At 40.0% G+C, this 17927-nt stretch overlaps 1 protein-coding gene across 1 annotated transcript in view; it reads right to left on the bottom strand.

Moving 5' to 3' along the window:
* LOC106022727 overlaps positions 1–17927 on the bottom strand; it is a 47557-nt gene that overhangs the window by 17763 nt on the left and 11867 nt on the right. Inside the window, exons 7-10 of the mRNA XM_040755166.1 lie at positions 15700–15813; positions 6812–6882; positions 6004–6028; positions 2730–2843 (exon numbers count right to left, since the gene is read on the bottom strand). Coding sequence (XP_040611100.1) covers positions 2730–2843; positions 6004–6028; positions 6812–6882; positions 15700–15813 — 324 coding nt within the window. The remainder of the gene's footprint in view (positions 1–2729; positions 2844–6003; positions 6029–6811; positions 6883–15699; positions 15814–17927) is intronic.

Here is a 17927-nt window from a genome sequence, read left to right as displayed (position 1 = left end):
ACAATGAGAGAACGTAATATTTTAATCATACTTTGTATGTATTTTGTGTAAATGAACTGTAAAAAAAAAGACAATGGCCTATAATTTATACATGTTTTTCTTAACTTTATAATATTTCTAGGCCATCAACTGCACATGTAACCTTGGTACAGCTGACACAAATCTTTAAGGAAAATCCTTTTTGCACAAGGTCAATGTCAAGTAGGCATTCTGTACATGAAAGGCTGTCTCAGGCTCAGCTACTAGTGGAGACATAATGAAGTGTTCGTTCAAGTTTCGGCCAAGATACTACCCTAATTTGTGTCATGTTACTAGTGGTTTCACAAGGGATCGATGTGATGGCCACTGTCAGTCACTCTTTTAACGTCTTCCTAGCAATCCCTAAAGTTTGGAACAACCTTTTCTGAGTTTCTGAGTTTGTTGTTGTTCTAATGTGCACAGCCTTGCCCTGATTGTGAGATTTCCTCTAAGTTTGAGTTCAGCTCTTCCTTCTCTCTTCAAATATCCATGCCATAGTTGGTCATCAGGAGCCCTTTAGTCTGGTCCACCAGATAAAGGACTGAACCATGTAAACTACTAAGACTTGAATTACTATCTGGTACATTGTCCCTAAGCAGGTTTCTATACTCTTTACTCTCAATGGTCTTATCAGTCCAGTGAGATTGGTGATGAAGAGATAACAGAAAAAGAAAAGAACTCTCCAGACTGAGGGTGGGGGCATGCCAGAGGGTTAAGTCGTATTCTGTGGACACTGTGTTCTAGCATGCAGTATCAGGAACAAGAAAATTGAAGGAACGGAGCTTCCTAAAATCTATTACTATCTAGGCAAAGAATGCAGAATCAACATGGGACTTGGGGAACGGGGAAACTTCTGGAGAAAGATAAAAGGCAAGAAGGGATACTAAAGTGTATGAGGCTAGAGGTGGGGTCTTGGGGCTTTGAAGGACACACCACTCACAAACAGGAGACCGAGAGTATACAGTGAGTAAAGCAATGCATGAATCCTACCAATACTGCCTGCCATGGTGGAGCCAAACACAGCTAAACAATTAGAAAACGCAAGAGAAGCCAACACACTTGTAGTGAACAAGACACTCCATCCTAAAGAAGAGGCTCCAGGAAAGACACAGGAAAGCCATTTCTAAAGCATGAACCCTTCCCCTAAATAAGACAAGACAGGTAAGGTTATAACAAGTAAAGGCACAAATACTGACAGCACAGAGGTCAGATACTGCCCTAGGATCAGACAGGTGCCAAGAGAGCAGATACCCAAGTGTATATAGTCCTTCAGTTCTAGGAACAAATGTAGTGTTTACTAGAACTCCTAAACCCATGTTCTGAATATTGGAGGTTGAATCAAGAATTTCTGAAAGGATGTCAAGCATGTGCTAGAGTTCAGATCACACCCCACCTAACAGGTCAGAGGCTCCAAGATGGATGTGGGACCTGTAATCTCCCTTGTCTCAGCCATCTTGTAGCCAGTATGAGGTGAGGCACACCAACTGTAAAGGTGTACACTGAGACCTTACTCCCAGGACATTGCAGCCTTGGGGTTTTTATGGAACAAAAAGCCAATGTGGGATCCATGGAAAGCAGTGATTCACAGGGAAGAGAGGATCACGAAGTGCTGCCACAGACCTGGGAGAAGAAGGGAGAGAACCTGCTTCTCCACCTCTTTGGGATTACACGATAAGACCTTACATTGGCTCTGACACACGTTCATACTCAAAAGTGAAAACGACCCTCCAGTGGCTCCATGAAGCTGAAATTAAGTAGACCTGTGTCTTCTGGGCATTCCCCTGGTGTTTATCTTGATTAGATTAAGTGAGATGGGAAAACCTGTTCCCTGTAGGTAAAATCTTTCCCTTGGATCGGATCCTGGACTGTATAAAAGGAAGAAACATCAGCACAGTATATCCACTCATTATTCTTTGATTCTGGTCTCTGGTTGAAATGTCATTCTCCTTCTAGATTTTTCTTCTATCTATTGCTCCCATTTATGGACTCCAAACTCAAACTCCATGGCAAAGTAAATCTTTCCTTGCTCCCTGCATCTGGGAACACAATCCTAACAAAACTTCCAAGGAGCCCTATACCAATAGTCAAAATCTTTGGCATTGGTGTGTAAGAGGAAGAACGTTATGTATTCTGGGAAATATAGACTCTGAATAATAGATGCAAAGCATACTCAATCCTGCCACTATTAACTATCATGCATTGGAAAGAGGAAAAACACAGAAACCTTACTGATACACTCCCTTAGCCTTCTAAGCACAGGGTCTAAGATGACCATCCCTGGAGCCCTCTCTCGAGGGACCTGACTGAGTAGGAATGCCTGTATCTAACACAACTTCGTCCTCATTCTTGAGACTTAGAACATTGACAGATCACTTGTGAGACTTTCCACATCTGTATCATCTATGTCTGGGACAAAGTGACTGTGAGGGTGACTCAGTCATTCATGTCTACCTGAAGTGAAGTTTCACTCACTCATACAAGATAAGTCTCAAATTTCCTAGGGTTTACCACTACTCAATGAAAGGCAAAGGTGGTCTTTAACTGAATATTTAAATTCTGTGGCTGTACTTCTACTGAAGACCTAGAGAAACGAATAGTATCTACATTACTAAAAACTACAGCAAAACATCTCCACAGATTTACATGTAGTTCATAGCATAAAGGGCATCTATTACACATAACTGAATATAATTACTGAATTTCCTCTGTACCTTCTGTTTTGATGTGGGGTGTTTCTCTTGAGGTACTAGCGATGTCCTGAGGTTTGTTCTCATTAAGGGGGACCATATGTTGATTTTGATAAAATTCCTTCACGATGACACAAACTGGGAATGAATTCACAACAGGGAGAGTTATATCAACTTCATGCAGATAAACAGGAAACTGCTAATAGTTGAATGTTTGTACATTTGATCTCCTTATTTATTTTCAGGTAAGTCACTATAATTAGAATGGTGTTTCAAGATGATCACTGAGTTCACTGTCCAATTAATTATGCATCACATGATGATACAGGTAAAGTCTATTATGGATCACATGAGGTTGTAGGTAAAGTCTAAATTGATATAGATGTGACAATAGGGTAAAGTCTAAATAACAGATTGGTGACAGAGAAAGAAGAACAGCATGACTATGTTGGTGTGGTGTCTTATAGGCAGCATTCAAATCCCATTTAGAGCATCATGACACATCTAAGTGCATGCAATCCCTCTGTGGTCACATCTTTGCACCAGTGAACTGAAAGTTTCATAGGGACCCCCAGGAGTCTTATCAGTGCAAAACAAAATATATAATGTTGAAGCATAAGGAAAAGCACATGAACTGCACAAGTGTTCCATGCTTTTTGGGAAATGCAAGAACAACTCGACTAGACAGGAATGACTGAATCCTGAGCAAGAACTTAGTTTTCCACAGGACAGTGACCAATGGTTGTTCATATTTTATCCTTTGCTTATCCAGGATATTTTACAGTTCATGAAGAACATATGGCATCACGTTAAGTGAGTTTGGAAGGTAAGCATCTGTGTATTCCTCTAACTTTTTAACCTTGATTACCATATTAGGTTATGACCACGATGTTCTGACTAAATTCCTTGACATAAATAACCGAAGAAAAAGATGCTCTGACTTTGATCTCTGATTCAAATTATGAATTTCCTCCAAAATCAGTTGTAGAAAGTCCCTAATTAGTAAACACAGCCTTTCTCCAGCATCTTCATCCTTCCAGCAAGACATTCGGATCATCAAGGACCCACACTGAGAAGTGACTTATACTTGTGTGTCTACCATCATGACTAGACTCCAAGTAATTCTAAATGAAATCGTCACATCAAGGTTGGAAAAAAATCTTCTTAAATGGGCCAGCTCTGTATAAATGCTCAATGTGAACTGACATGAAAAAGGATTTGGTGCTCAGTAATGAAATGGCTCCCTCTCTAGCTGCTAGTAGATAAGACAAAGGCAGGGGCTACATGAGTAATGAGTGCAGACCGTATCTGCTGACTGTTTGCTCATCCAAATTTTAAAAATACTTAATTCTTTGGGAATTCCGTAAAATGTATTTTAACCACATTCATCCCTACTTATCACCCTAAGTCTCTTGGTTCCATTCATATCACTCCACTCATTATTAGCTTTGTGTTATTTTTATTTTCCCTAAAAACCCACCACAATCAATTTGCACTGATCATATATTCATGAGCATGTGGCTATCCTCTGTAATTTAGTCATCCCACTAAGGGCAAAGTCAGATCTCTTTCCATAAAGAGATCTTTTTGGGGCCTCTTCTATTTCATTTCATTAATTTTGTTTTTATTGGTTAATTGTTTACTTTTGTTGGTGAAAAAGGCCTCTAGCCTAGGCTGGGCTAAAATTCACTATTTAAAAAGGGCTGGTCTTGAACCTATGGCTTTCCTGAATCCACCACTCTAAATCAAAGATCATGCAAATATGGGTACATTCTATGGAGTACGTGGCACGAAACTCAGGTTTTTATGACATGATAGATATGTATTAACCCAATCCCCTTAATAGCTCCACTTAAACACATCAGCTCACTAGTGAAAGCCTTAACATGCAGACACACCAATGTGGACAGAATGACACCCAACGACATTCTTCCCTGATGATTATGTAAATCCACTGAGACTAAAAATGTAATTGGCGACATGGAGTCTCACTACCCATGACAGGATGTTGCCTTGTTGCTCAGAGTCTATCTCTCCTGTAAAAGTATATTGATGGCTTCTTGCAGAGGACCTGTACAATATCAAAGAGGTCAGCACTGGCTTGTAGGGAATGTCTTCTCACCCCTACATGAGAACCTATTGGTAATTTATAACTTCTATTTGAGGGAGGGACAGTTTGAATTAAAAGTGTTGACCCTGGAAAGTCAACCCCGTGTCAGTGGATGTCCCTAAGTGTTTGAGATTATGTTTAGCATAAAATGGGCTAGAAAGACATTTTTTAAGGATACAAATTTGGGAAAAGGTAAAAAGGCAGAGTGCATTTTTAAGAGTCATGAGAGATAAATAAGCAATATACATAAATTTATCAAAAATTTAAAAAGAAATAAAAATATAAATGGATTTCTTGAATAATGATTCAGCACAGATCATTAAACAAGTGACTAGAATTCTCAGCAGACACTGTACTTAAATTGTGTGCCTCTTTGTGCCCATGTTGATGTTGTCTAATCTGCTATTGTTGTTTTTAGGGGGTTTGGTATTTATTTTTGTTTTTTGCTAGATCTTACTGGAATGAAGCTTGTCTATGATTAACCAGGTTGGGAAATATCCACCCAGCTTTCCCATATACTTGTCTCCTGATCTTGTCTCCTGAAAAGAAGTATGTATGCCTCTTTACCTTTCAAAATTGTCATTATGTACTGAATGCTGATTGACAATCCCTAGGACTTCTAAACACTCCTGTAGTCATTATAGTGTTTGGGATCCCTATGGATTTGCCTTATTGTAGGCAGATGCAATAAAGCAGACCTTTCCCACAGGGATTATGATACCCTTGATGGGATAAGAAGGGGCTCTTGACATGCATTTTAGATAAAGAGCCTTGTGATGACTGTGTCTGTGCTGTGGTTTGTTCATATATAAAGGAACACACACATGTAATCCAACTCTCCCTGGCTGTGGTGAAGTTTGAACATATGTTTGTAAGTAAACTATATTCTGGTTTTTCAATTTACAAACTTATCACTAGAAATTGGATTGGGTAGTTGGGATGTTTTTAGATACAACTTGGTGAACAAATAACCCAGATAACTAGAGGAATCATAATTGAAAATGACAAACATAGACATATGTCTATTGTTTGTTACTTGGGATGTCACTTTCTTTAAAATCCAAACAAAAGTATTAAAACCTTGAATTCTGCTATCTCAGATCACAGTGTACCATCACAAAAAGACAACCAGTATTCATACAATTCCCACCTAAAATGAGTCTTAGAAAGTGAGTCCATAATACATACCACATCTGCGTTTGTTAGATATCATCTGTAATTGAAAGGAAAAAATAACATTTAGATCATGTTGAATAATGTCTGTCAAGGTCTTTGTTCTTTCCATAGTTGACATAATCAGTATAGAAAAGAGCAGTCAGGTGAAGCCTATATTAATGGACTCCTTGCTTTGATGATGTAACAGAAGATCTGGGGGTCTGTCCTTTGTGCTAAAGACTACCCTTCACATTTTTTCCAATTCAAGGGCAGATCTGGAAAACCTGCTTGGCCTCTACTGAAGGTACCCTAACCTACATCACATTCCCTCTATAAAAATATGTATTTTTCATTAAGAAATTTTCTGTTTCTAGGGACTATGGTAGAAATAATTTGAAATATGATCCAAAGTTTGATCTTTCAGTAGCTTAGTGTGTACAGCAACATTAGGACCTCTAAAACATGATGTACCAGGCTGGAGAGATGACTCAGATATAAACAGTATTGGCTGCTCTTCTAGAGGACCCAGGTTTAATTCCCAGAATCCGCGTGGCAACTCACACCCATCTGAAACTTCAGTTCCAGTGCATTTGATACACACATACACACATATATGCTCATACTGGGATTTGACTTCCACCACCCACATGGAGCTTCTGTCCTCCTTGGTACCAAGTACATGCATGGTGCAAATATACACATGCAGACAACACATTTAAGCATAAAAAACCCACCACCACCAAAAACAACAAGATCACTTTAATAATTAAAATGTTATGCCCATTGAAACTTAAGGGAACCACTGTGGTAACCTGTCAGTCTCAGAGAAAGACCCTCTTACCTTCGCTATCCTCCCTTGTGGATTTTGCTGGCACACAGGTGAAGCTGCGCTGTTAGAATGTTCAGGGGATGCTAGGGGGACAGAAAATGACAGTCAGCTCACAGGACTGCTTACAATTTACACTGGTCTTTACTTGGTGTGAGTAAAAGTGCATTTACTTGGTACATGTGACTAAATCTATTCAACAAGATGGCCTGTTGCTGCTAGACTGCCTTCCCATAAAGCAAACTAAGGCAGCAGGAAGACTTGGAGAAAAATGAGGATATACCTTTGTACATCTAACAAAAGCTTGATCCAGATGACCTACTGAGATTCAAATGTTTTTCCAGGCATAGTGCCCCCAGGAAGAATTCTATTCAGTTCTCTTCTGATGATTTTGTCAGTTTCATGAGTTTTGTGATGAAAAGACATATAGTGGACACAAAACGGTCTAGTACATCAAGTGTTGAGGCTGCAGACATGCCTGGTGTTTGTCCACATTGCATGAACAATGTGTTCCAGTATGCAGCATCAACAGAAAGGTAGCAGGTAGATGAGACCGCGTAGGCCTCCTTCAATCTCCAGACCTGTGGTCCTGAGCCAATGAGGAGATTATGAAAGAGGAGACGTGGCTATAGAAGGATTGGGGCAAGAGGCAATAAGGGAGACTGACAGGGAGGGGCTAGAAGTGGAATCCCGTGTCTCTGTCACATACGGGTCATAATCAGGAGCCTGACCTTACAATCAATAAACACTGTGCATTAAATCTACAGGACTAGCCTATGATTGGTTCCAAACCCACTTTAAAAATGAGAGAATCCAGGAGAAGCAGACATAATTCAGAGAGGAACCTACACAAGAAGCAATTTGAAGCCCCTGTGAGGAATTAGATCCCTATTATAACCTCATATGCAGAACAGAAGCAGGTCAGACCATGACATGAGTGAGACATTCAAGTATTGACACCACAGAGGACAGACATAGCCTAAAGTCAGATGGCTACCAGGAGAGTCTCTCCCCATGAATCCATGTCCTTTATCCTGAGAAACAAACTCAGGACAAATCTCAAACCCAGCCTCTGCATCTTGGAGGGTGAATCAAGGGAGCCTCAAAAGGCACTAAGGATGAGTCAGTTTGCAGACTATTTCTTATTCATTAAGTCAAAGGATCCAAGATGAATATCAGCATATAACCTCTCTTGACTCAATCATGTAGCATGCAGTCCAATATAAGAGTATATAGTGGAGCTGTCCCTCCGGCAGCATCAGGTAAACAGGCCGGCTTCCCGGCCTGTGTTCCAGAGCCTGCAGATCGCCTGGGAACTGCACAGAGCTCCCAATCCCGGCGGGAGCCAAGCAACCCAGACTCCAGATCTTCTCTCCCACCAACGAGACCAGGAAAATAGAGGAGCCAGGGAGACCAGGGGAGTAGCTGTTCCGGATCAGGTACAACAGGACCCAGCAGAGGGTCCAGGGGACCAGGTAGGAGGCTAAGCGCCCCAGATTCCTGTTCTTCTTCTCCACCCACGGACCACCATTTGGACAAGGTATAGAAGAACCAACAGATTATTGGACTTGCTAGCACCCATCAAAAGGGAACTCTGGTCCCCAGACCAGTAAGGGGCTCTTTCTGCACCCACTAGAAGAAGAGATGGGAAAGAGACAATACAAAAACACAGTCAGCAACAGAAAAACAAATATGACACCGCCAGATTCTAGAGACTCCACACCAGCAAGACCCCAACATTCCAATCCAAAGGAAGCAGAAGAGAACGACCTTAAAAGCACTTTCATGAAAATGATAGAGGCCCTAAAAGAGGATATTGGAAAATCCCTCAAAGAAATGGAAGAAAAAACAAACCAAAAAATGCAAGAAATGGAAGAAAAAACAAACCAAAAAATGCAAGAATTGGAAGAAAAGACAAACCAAAAAAGGCACGAAATGGAAGAAGAAATGAAGCAAAAAATGCAAGAAATGGAAGAAAAAACAAAGCAAAAAATGCAAGAATTAGAAGAAGAAACATACCAAAAAAGGCAGGAAATGGAAGAAGAAACAAAGCAAAAAATGCAAGAAATGGTAGAAAAAACAAAGCAAAAAATGAAAAAAATGGAAGAAGAAACAAACCAAAAAAGGCAGGAAATGGAAGAAGAAACAAAGCACAAAATCCAAGAAATGGAACATAAAGCAAACCAAAAAATGCAAGAAATGGAAGAAAGAACAAACCAAAAAGTTCATAAAAGGCAACAAACGGACGAACAGATAAACAGAAAATTGCAAGAAGCAATGCAAACTCTGCAAGGGTTGAAAACTGAAATAGAGACATTAAAAAAAACACAATCTGAAGAAAGGCAGAAAATAGAAAAGCTGGACAAACAGTCAGGCACTACCAATACAAGCATTACCAACAGAATAGAAGAGATGGAAGAGAGAATCTCAAGTGTTGAAGATACACTAGGAGAAATGGATTTATCAACCAAAGAAAACCTTAAATCCAACAAATCCTTAACACAAAACATCCAGGAATTATGGGACACCATGAAAAGACCAAACCTAAGAATAATAGGTATAGAAGAAGGAGAAGAAATCCACCTCAAAGGGGCAGAAGGCATATTCAACAAAATCATAGAAGAAAACTTTCCCAACCTTAAGAAAGACATGCCAATGAAGGTACAAGAAGCCTACAGAACACCAAATAGAGTGGACCACAAAAAAAATCCCCTCGCCACATAATAATCAAGACCCCAAACATACAGAATAAAGAAAGAATATTAAGAGCAGCTAAGGAAAAAGGTCAAGTAACATATAAAGGCAGACCTATCAGAATTACACCTGATTTCTCCATGGAAACTCTGAAAGCCAGAAGGTCCTGGATAGATATTCTACCTGCACTAAGAGACCATGGGTGCCAGCCCAGACTACTATACCCGGCAAAGCCCTCAATCACTATAGACGGAGAAAACAAGATATTCCATGACAAAACTAGATTCAAGCAATATGTGTCCACTAACCCAGCCCTACAGAAAATTTTGGAAGGAAAACTCCAACCCAAGGAAGCTAACTACAACCAGAAAAACATAAGCATTAGAGAATCCCTCTCTACCAACAGCCAAAAGAACAAAGGGGTGAAATTCCACCCATAATTCCACCAACAACAACCATCGCAAATCGAAGAAGGATGAGCAATCAATGGTCATTAATATCCCTCAATATTAATGGCCTTAACTCACCCATAAAAAGACACAGACTAGCAGAATGGATTCGAAGACAGAACCCTTCCTTCTGCTGCATACAAGAAACACACCTCACCCTCAAAGACAGACATTACCTGAGAGTTAAAGGTTGGGAAAAAAATTTTCAATCAAATGGACCCAAGAAACAAGCGGGGGTAGCAATCCTAATATCTAACAAACTAGACTTTAAAATAAAATCAATCAAAAGAGATAAAGGAGGTCATTACATACTCATCACAGGTGAAACCCACCAAGATGAAGTGTCTATCCTGAACATCTATGCCCCCAATACAAAGGCATCCACATTCGTTAAAGAAACATTATTAGAACTTAAATCTCATCTAAAGCCCCACACAGTTATAGTGGGAGATTTCAACACACCACTCTCACCACTAGACAAGAATACCAGACAGAAACTCAACAAAGAAGCAAAGGGTCTAATAGAAGTAATGACCCAACAGGGATTAACAGATATCTATAGAACATTTCATCCACATAAAAAAGAATATACCTTCTTCTCACCACCACATGGAACCTTCTCAAAAATCGACCACATACTTGGCAACATATCAAACCTCAGCAACTACAAAAAAATTGGAATAACTCCATGCATCTTATCAGACCACCATGCCTTAAAATTAGAATTCAACAACAACACAAATTGCGGAAAACCTACAAACTCATGGAAATTGAATAATGCTCAACTGCAACATCCCTGGGTCAAAGAGGAAATAAAAAAAGAAATTAAAGACTTCCTCGAATTCAATGAGAATGAAGACACAACATACCCAAACCTATGGGACACCTTGAAAGCAGTGCTACAGGGAAAGTTCATAGCACTAAGTGCTCACATGAAGAAAGAGGAAAACAGTTATACCAGAGAATTAACATCACAGCTAAAAGCTCTAGAAAACAAAGAAGCACACTCCCCCAGGAGGAGTAGACGCCAGGAAATAATCAAATTGAGGGCTGAAATCAATAAAGTAGAAACCAGGAAAACAATACAAAGAATCAATGCAACGAAGAGTTGGTTCTTTGAGAAAATCAACAAGATAGACAAACCTTTGTCCAAACTTACCAAACAGCAGAGAGTGAACACGCAAATTAACAAAATCAGAAATGAAAAGGGGGACATAACAACAGACTCTGAGGAAATCCAGAGAATCATTAGGTCATACTTTGAAAACCTGTACTCCACAAAATTCGAAAATTTAAAGGAAATGGATGACTTCCTGGACAACTATCATTTGCCAAAACTAAATCAAGAACAGATAAGCAATTTAAATAGACCTATAACCCCTATGGAAATAGAAGCTGTCATCAAAAGTCTCCCAACCAAAAAAAGTCCAGGTCCAGATGGTGTCAGTGCAGAATTCTACCACAAATTCAAAGAACAGCTTATACCAATTCTTCTCAAAGTGTTCCACACAATAGAAGCAGAAGGGTCTTTGCCAAACTCTTTCTATGAGGCTTCAATAACCTTGATCCCCAAGCCACACAAAGATACAACCAAGAAAGAGAACTTCAGACCAATATCCCTCATGAACATTGATGCAAAAATACTCAATAAAATACTGGCAAATCGGATCCAAGAACACATCAAAACAATCATTCACCACGATCAAGTAGGTTTCATCTCAGGGATGCAGGGATGGTTCAACATACAAAAATCCATCAACGTAATCCACCATATAAACAAGCTGAAAAACAAAAATCACATGATCATCTCACTAGATGCTGAAAAAGCCTTTGACAAAATCCAACACCCCTTCATGATAAAGGTCTTGGAGAGATCTGGGATAACAGGGATATACTTAAACATAATAAAAGCCATAAACAGTAAACCAACAGCCAACATCAAACTAAATGGACAGAAACTCAACGCAATTCCTCTAAAATCAGGAACAAAACAAGGCTGTCCACTCTCTCCATACCTTTTCAACATGGTACTTGAAGTTCTAGCTATTGCCATACGACAACAAAGGGGGATCAAGGGGATACAAATTGGGAAGGAAGAGGTCAAACTTTCACTGTTTGCAGACGATATGATAGTTTACATCAATGACCCAAAGAACTCTACCAGGGAACTCTTACAACTGATTAACACCTTCAGCAAAGTGGCAGGCTACAAGATCAACTCAAGAAAGTCAGTAGCCCTATTATATACAGATGATAAAAGGGCTGAAAGAGAAATCAGAGAAACATCACCCTTTACAATTGCCACAAACAACATAAAATACCTTGGGGTAACGCTAACCAAACAAGTGAAAGACCTGTATCGTAAGAACTTTGAATCTTTAAAGAAAGAAATTAAAGAAGCCCTCAGAAAATGGAAAGATCTCCCATGCTCTTGGATAGGTAGGATCAATGTAGTAAAAATGACAATCCTGCCAAAAGCAATCTACAGATTCAATGCTATCCCCATTAAAATCCCAGCACAATTCTTCACAGACCTTGAAAGAACAATAAGCAATTTTGTATGGAAAAAAAAAAGACCCAGGATAGCCAAAACAACCCTGTTCAACAAGGCAACGTCCGGAGGCATCACCATCCCTGACCTCAAGCTCTATTATAGAGCTATAGTCCTGAAAACAGCTTGGTATTGGCACAAAAATAGACAGGTAGACCAATGGAATCGAATTGAAAATCCGGGTATTAACCCACACACGTACGAACATCTGATCTTTGACAAAGAAGCTAAAAATATACAATGGAATAAAGAAAGCATCTTCAACAAATGGTGCTGGCATAATTGGAGACTGGCATGTAGAAGAATGCGGATCGATCCATGTTTATCGCCATGCACAAAACTTAAGTCCAAATGGATCAAAGACCTCAACATAAATCCAGCCACACTGAACCTCTTAGAAGAGAAAGTGGGTGGTACCCTTGAGCGAATTGGTTCAGGAGACAGCTTCCTGAACATAACACCAGTAGCACAGACAGTGAGATCAACAATTAATAAATGGGACCTACTGAAACTGAGAAGCTTCTGTAAGGCAAAGGACACAGTCAGCAAGACAAAAAGGCAGCCCACAGAATGGGAAAAAATATTCACTAATCCCACATCTGAGAAAGGGTTGATCTCCAAAATTTACAAAGAACTCAAGAAGCAAGTCTCCAAAACAGCAAAGGACCCAATTAAAAAGTGGGCTGCAGAACTAAATAGAGAGTTTTCAATAGAGGAGTCTAAAATGGCTGAGAGGCACTTGAGAAAGTGCTCAACATCCTTAGCCATCCGGGAAATGCAAATCAAAACAACTCTGAGATACCATCTCACTCCTGTCAGAATGGCTAAAATCAAAAACACCAATGACAATTTATGCTGGAGAGGATGTGGTGAAAGGGGGACACTCCTCCATTGCTGGTGGGAGTGCCAACTGGTTCAGCCACTTTGGAAAGCAGTATGGAGATTCCTCAGAAAAATGGGAATAAACCTACCACAAGACCCAGCAACTCCACTCTTAGGCATATATACAAAAGATGCCCATTCATACAACAAAGATGTCTGTTCCACTATGTTCATAGCAGCTTTATTTGTAATAGCCAGAACTTGGAAGCAACCTAGATGTCCCTCACCCGAAGAGTGGATAGAGAAAATGTGGTACATCTACACAATGGAGTACTATTCAGCAGAAAAAAATAATGGAATCATGAGATTCGCAGGCAAATGGATGACACTAGAAGAAACCATCCTGAGTGAGGTAACCCAGTCACAAAAAGAGAAACATGGCATGTACTCTCTCATATATGGATTTTAGACATAGATCTGGGGAGTGCCAGCCTACAATCCTATGGCCAGAGAGTCTGGGAAACAGAAACTACATTTAGTGGCTGGTTAAGTACTGAGCTGAACTCAAGAAAGCCAGTATCAGAGAGGGAGGACTGATGATCAAAGGGATTAAGACTGGGCTGGTTTAACCCCCAGAAACAGCTGACCAGACAAAGGTTAACTCTTGAATCCCAGGCATCAGCCTGAGAATCCAGCATGGGACTGATCAAGACCCCCTGAATCTGGGTGTCAGTGATGAGGCCTAGGTAATCTATTGAGCCTTGGGCAGCAGATCAGTACCCATACCAAGTATACACACGGACTTTGGACTCCCATAGAACAATGTGAGGTGCACTCTCACCCTGAACTCTTGGGGAAGGGTCTAGGCCCTGCCCTATATGAAATGACAGACTATGGACACCCCCATGGAGGGCCTCACCCTCCCTGGGGGAATGAGGGGATAATGGGGGGGGATGGGGGGAGGGCACGGGAGGAGGGGAGGGAAAAGGAGAGGGACCTGGAACTGACTTGTGAAGCAACCTTGTTTCTTATCTAAATTTAAAAAAAGAATAAAATAAAAAAAATCATTAAAAAATAATAAGAAGAAGAAAACTTAAAAAAAAAGAAAAATAAATTGTATAAAGTAAAAAAAAAGAGTATATAGTGAAAAGAACCAAAAGACACACATTAATTATATCCTTAATTTTCAGGACATTGCTAGTGTCGCAATGAAGCCAGATTAGGGAACCCTGCTAGGTATTTAGCAGTTTACCAAAGGAATGTCCTTTAAAGAAGGAAAAATGGTCAACAGATGACCAAGAAGGGACTTCTAAAAAAGGTTCCAAGGGACCCAGGAAAAGTAAATGTTTATTCTGTACCACCAGGACCATTTTATAACACCTTCATTTATATGTGTATTTGAGTGTACAGAGGAAGTGGTCTTTCATCAGAAAGACTGGGTATATCATAGATTAAAACCCCAAACTGATTGCTAACTTTTGGGGGAACTGGAATAGTTAATCTCAAAAGTCAAGATGATAAGGGCCAGATCTCCGGGTCATGGCAGTAGGGCATTATCTTGACAGGGTTGACTGAGGAAGTAAACCATCCACTGTCAGTGGTATTGTTCCTGGGGATGAGATCCACAACTATATAAGGAGAAGGTGAGCAGAGCATAAACCCTCCTTTGCGTTATTCTTGTTGCCCTGGACCTGTGCCTCAGGCTCCTGGATCTATGGGTTCTCATCAAATATGCACACCACCCTCATGACAACATGGCAAGACAAACACTCCTTCTTTGACATGTTTTGGCCATAGTGTTTCATCTGGGAAAGTACCCTAGGCATGAATTCCATGGAGAGCTACTAAGCACAATTGGATATTTGGGAGTGATAAATGCTGAAAAGCATCCCAGTGTTAAAAGATTGCCTTCAAATGTCAGAGCCAGAAGAATGTGTAAGCCTGACAACCTGACAAGACTACCATGATGCCTTTGGAAGAAGAAAAGCACAGAAACCTCCTGCCATTTCCTTGTCCCTGCTGTTCTTTCCCACAAGCACAGGGTGTGACACACTACTCCAGGGAGCCACTCCACTTGGGACAGTTCACAAATGCTGTTATCTGTTTCAAATTTTGTCCTAACTCTTGATAGTTTTGACAAACACCATGTCAATCGTGAGACTGTTTACACTCAGTTCATCTACATTAAACGTTTCTGGGAGAAAGTAATATGATGGCCCACCTATTCCTGCCTGTACCAGGTGAAGTGACAATGACAGAGACAACAAATTAATAGTAGTATCTACTTAAGAGAATACGGCTAATTCATTCATAGATTTTTCAAATATCATACAGTATGATATATAATTATGAAACAATGCAATGAAATTGTTACATTACAACAGTACCTTCCATTTCAATTTGTAATCCCTCTATGGAGGCTGAAGCTTGGATTTCAGGTTGTTTAAAAACTTTACGAACAACAGGGCACCTCCAACACATTTGTCTCAATGTATCTGAACCTGGGAATGCATTAACAACAGCGACAGTTATGTCAGCTTCATGGCATAAAAAACAGAGGAAATCAAAAATGGTTGTTTTGTGCACTATATATCATGAACATTGTCCAGACACTGTCCTCAGAGTCACAGTGGTGCCTTAGGAAATTCACTGAGTGCACTGTACTCTCCAGCATGCATTACATGTATGCTGTAGTTAAGTCATAATTTCATGTCAACTTGACAATGCAAAAAGAACAGCAACGTGACTATGTTACATTGGAGTTGTACCTAACAAGCAACATCAAAATCTCTTTTACAGTCACATGAACACAGTAAACGTTATACCTCCCTACCTTCTGAGAGGGTTTCACTAGGATGCTATATACTTGACTCCCTATGAGACTTCTCAGTTCAAAACACATGAATATACAAGTATGTATGCAACTTCCTCAAGGAAAAACATATACACCACAGAAGTGTTCTGTGGTGTCTGCTACAGGCAGCAGAGTCAAGTATCTATGAGTGAACCCAGGTAGCTTGAGTTTGGGTTGGTTACTCATGGACAGGAGTACTAAGAGTGCACCATGCCTGTTCGTGCCTACCATCTCTGTATTGTAATGTTTTCTATTCTTTTTTTTTCAGAAAAGATATCTAGTCTAGTCTAGCCTGAAATTCACTATTGACTAAAGAAAGGCCTTGAACTTATGTTTCTCCTTCTTCCACTTCTTACGGACAAGGATTAACAGGATTGAACCATCCTGGGTACATTTTAAGCACCACTAAGAAACTCTGTCTGAACATACAAAGCATGGACTGAGGCAACAGGGCCAAAGCTCCAGCCCATATTAGCATATAGCTTCCCTTATGCAAATGACAACATTACAAAGTACTGAAAGTAGACACATTATGCAGGATACACTTGAAAGAATATACTGAGCCACTTGATTCACTGCAGAAAATATGTAACTTCTCAGTGTGAACTTCGAAATATGGAGACTGACCATCACTAAGAGGAAAAACTCCTGAAGCATAGAGTTTGTACAACCTTTAACGGTGTAGTCCCATGGGGAGTGGGTGTGGTATAATGCATTCCTTCAATAACAGCACTTGTGGGCTTAGACAGGTAGAGCTGTATGATATCCAGGCCATAAAGTTATACATACAGGTAGTGCTAGTACAGCCACAATATACAGTGAGACCCTGCTTCAAAAACAAAAACACAAAACAGAAAACAATACCCTTAATTCCTGAAAGAATGAGATAGCACTGATCACTATCCAAATGATGACTAGAATTCTTAGTTGACACTGTGCCTTAATTGTGTTGTTGTTTGTGTATACTAATATTTCCAACCCACTTAAACTTTTCTCCAGACATTATTAGAATGAGTCATGTCTATGCTAAATCCATTTGGGACATATCCACCCCACATTTCAGTGTACTGGGTTTCATTTTGGGGTTCCGTCTCCTGAAAAGAGGTATGTGTGCTTCTCTCTCTTTCAAACTGACTATCTTATGCCTGCTGAATGACAATACCTAGACAACACAGTCATGATTGTATATGAGATCCCTGTATGTATGCCTTATTGCAGGCAGATGCTGGAAACTGGAAGTCTTCTGTAGGGATTATTGTGCGTTTGATGCGATAAAAGTGGCTCTCGAGATCCACAGCAAAAGAGCTTCATCAATATTTCTGAACTATGCTTTATTCATAGGGATAAGCACAAAACCACATGCCTGACAAAGCATGGCTGTGATGAGGTTTGGGCACATTTTTTAGATAATCTGTATTCTGATTTTTCAAGTTACATATATGTCATGGTAAACCGGGTTGGGAATAATGCCATGTGTGCTTTTTGGGGGAAAAAAGTTTAGACACATCTTGGAGCATAACACAAAATTAAACAAAAGGGTTCACTGGTGAGCAAAATAAACAAAGTTATATCCATGTGTTTTTACTTGGTATATGGTTTCTTCTACTTTTTGTTTAAAGAAGAAAACATACAATTAAAGCCACAATTCTAATTAACAGCATCTTAGATTACATTGGTGCACTGGGCATTGGTGGCACACGCCTTTAATCCCAGCACTTGGGAGGCAGAGGCAGGTGGATCTCTGTGAGTTTGAGACCAGCT

This window comes from Mesocricetus auratus, unplaced genomic scaffold (assembly GCF_017639785.1).
Source record: "Mesocricetus auratus isolate SY011 unplaced genomic scaffold, BCM_Maur_2.0 Super-Scaffold_100011, whole genome shotgun sequence".
In the NCBI taxonomy this organism is placed as follows: domain Eukaryota; kingdom Metazoa; phylum Chordata; class Mammalia; order Rodentia; family Cricetidae; genus Mesocricetus; species Mesocricetus auratus.
The sequence above is the reverse complement of the archived record's forward strand: the minus strand, read 5'-3'. Positions and strand labels throughout refer to the sequence as shown.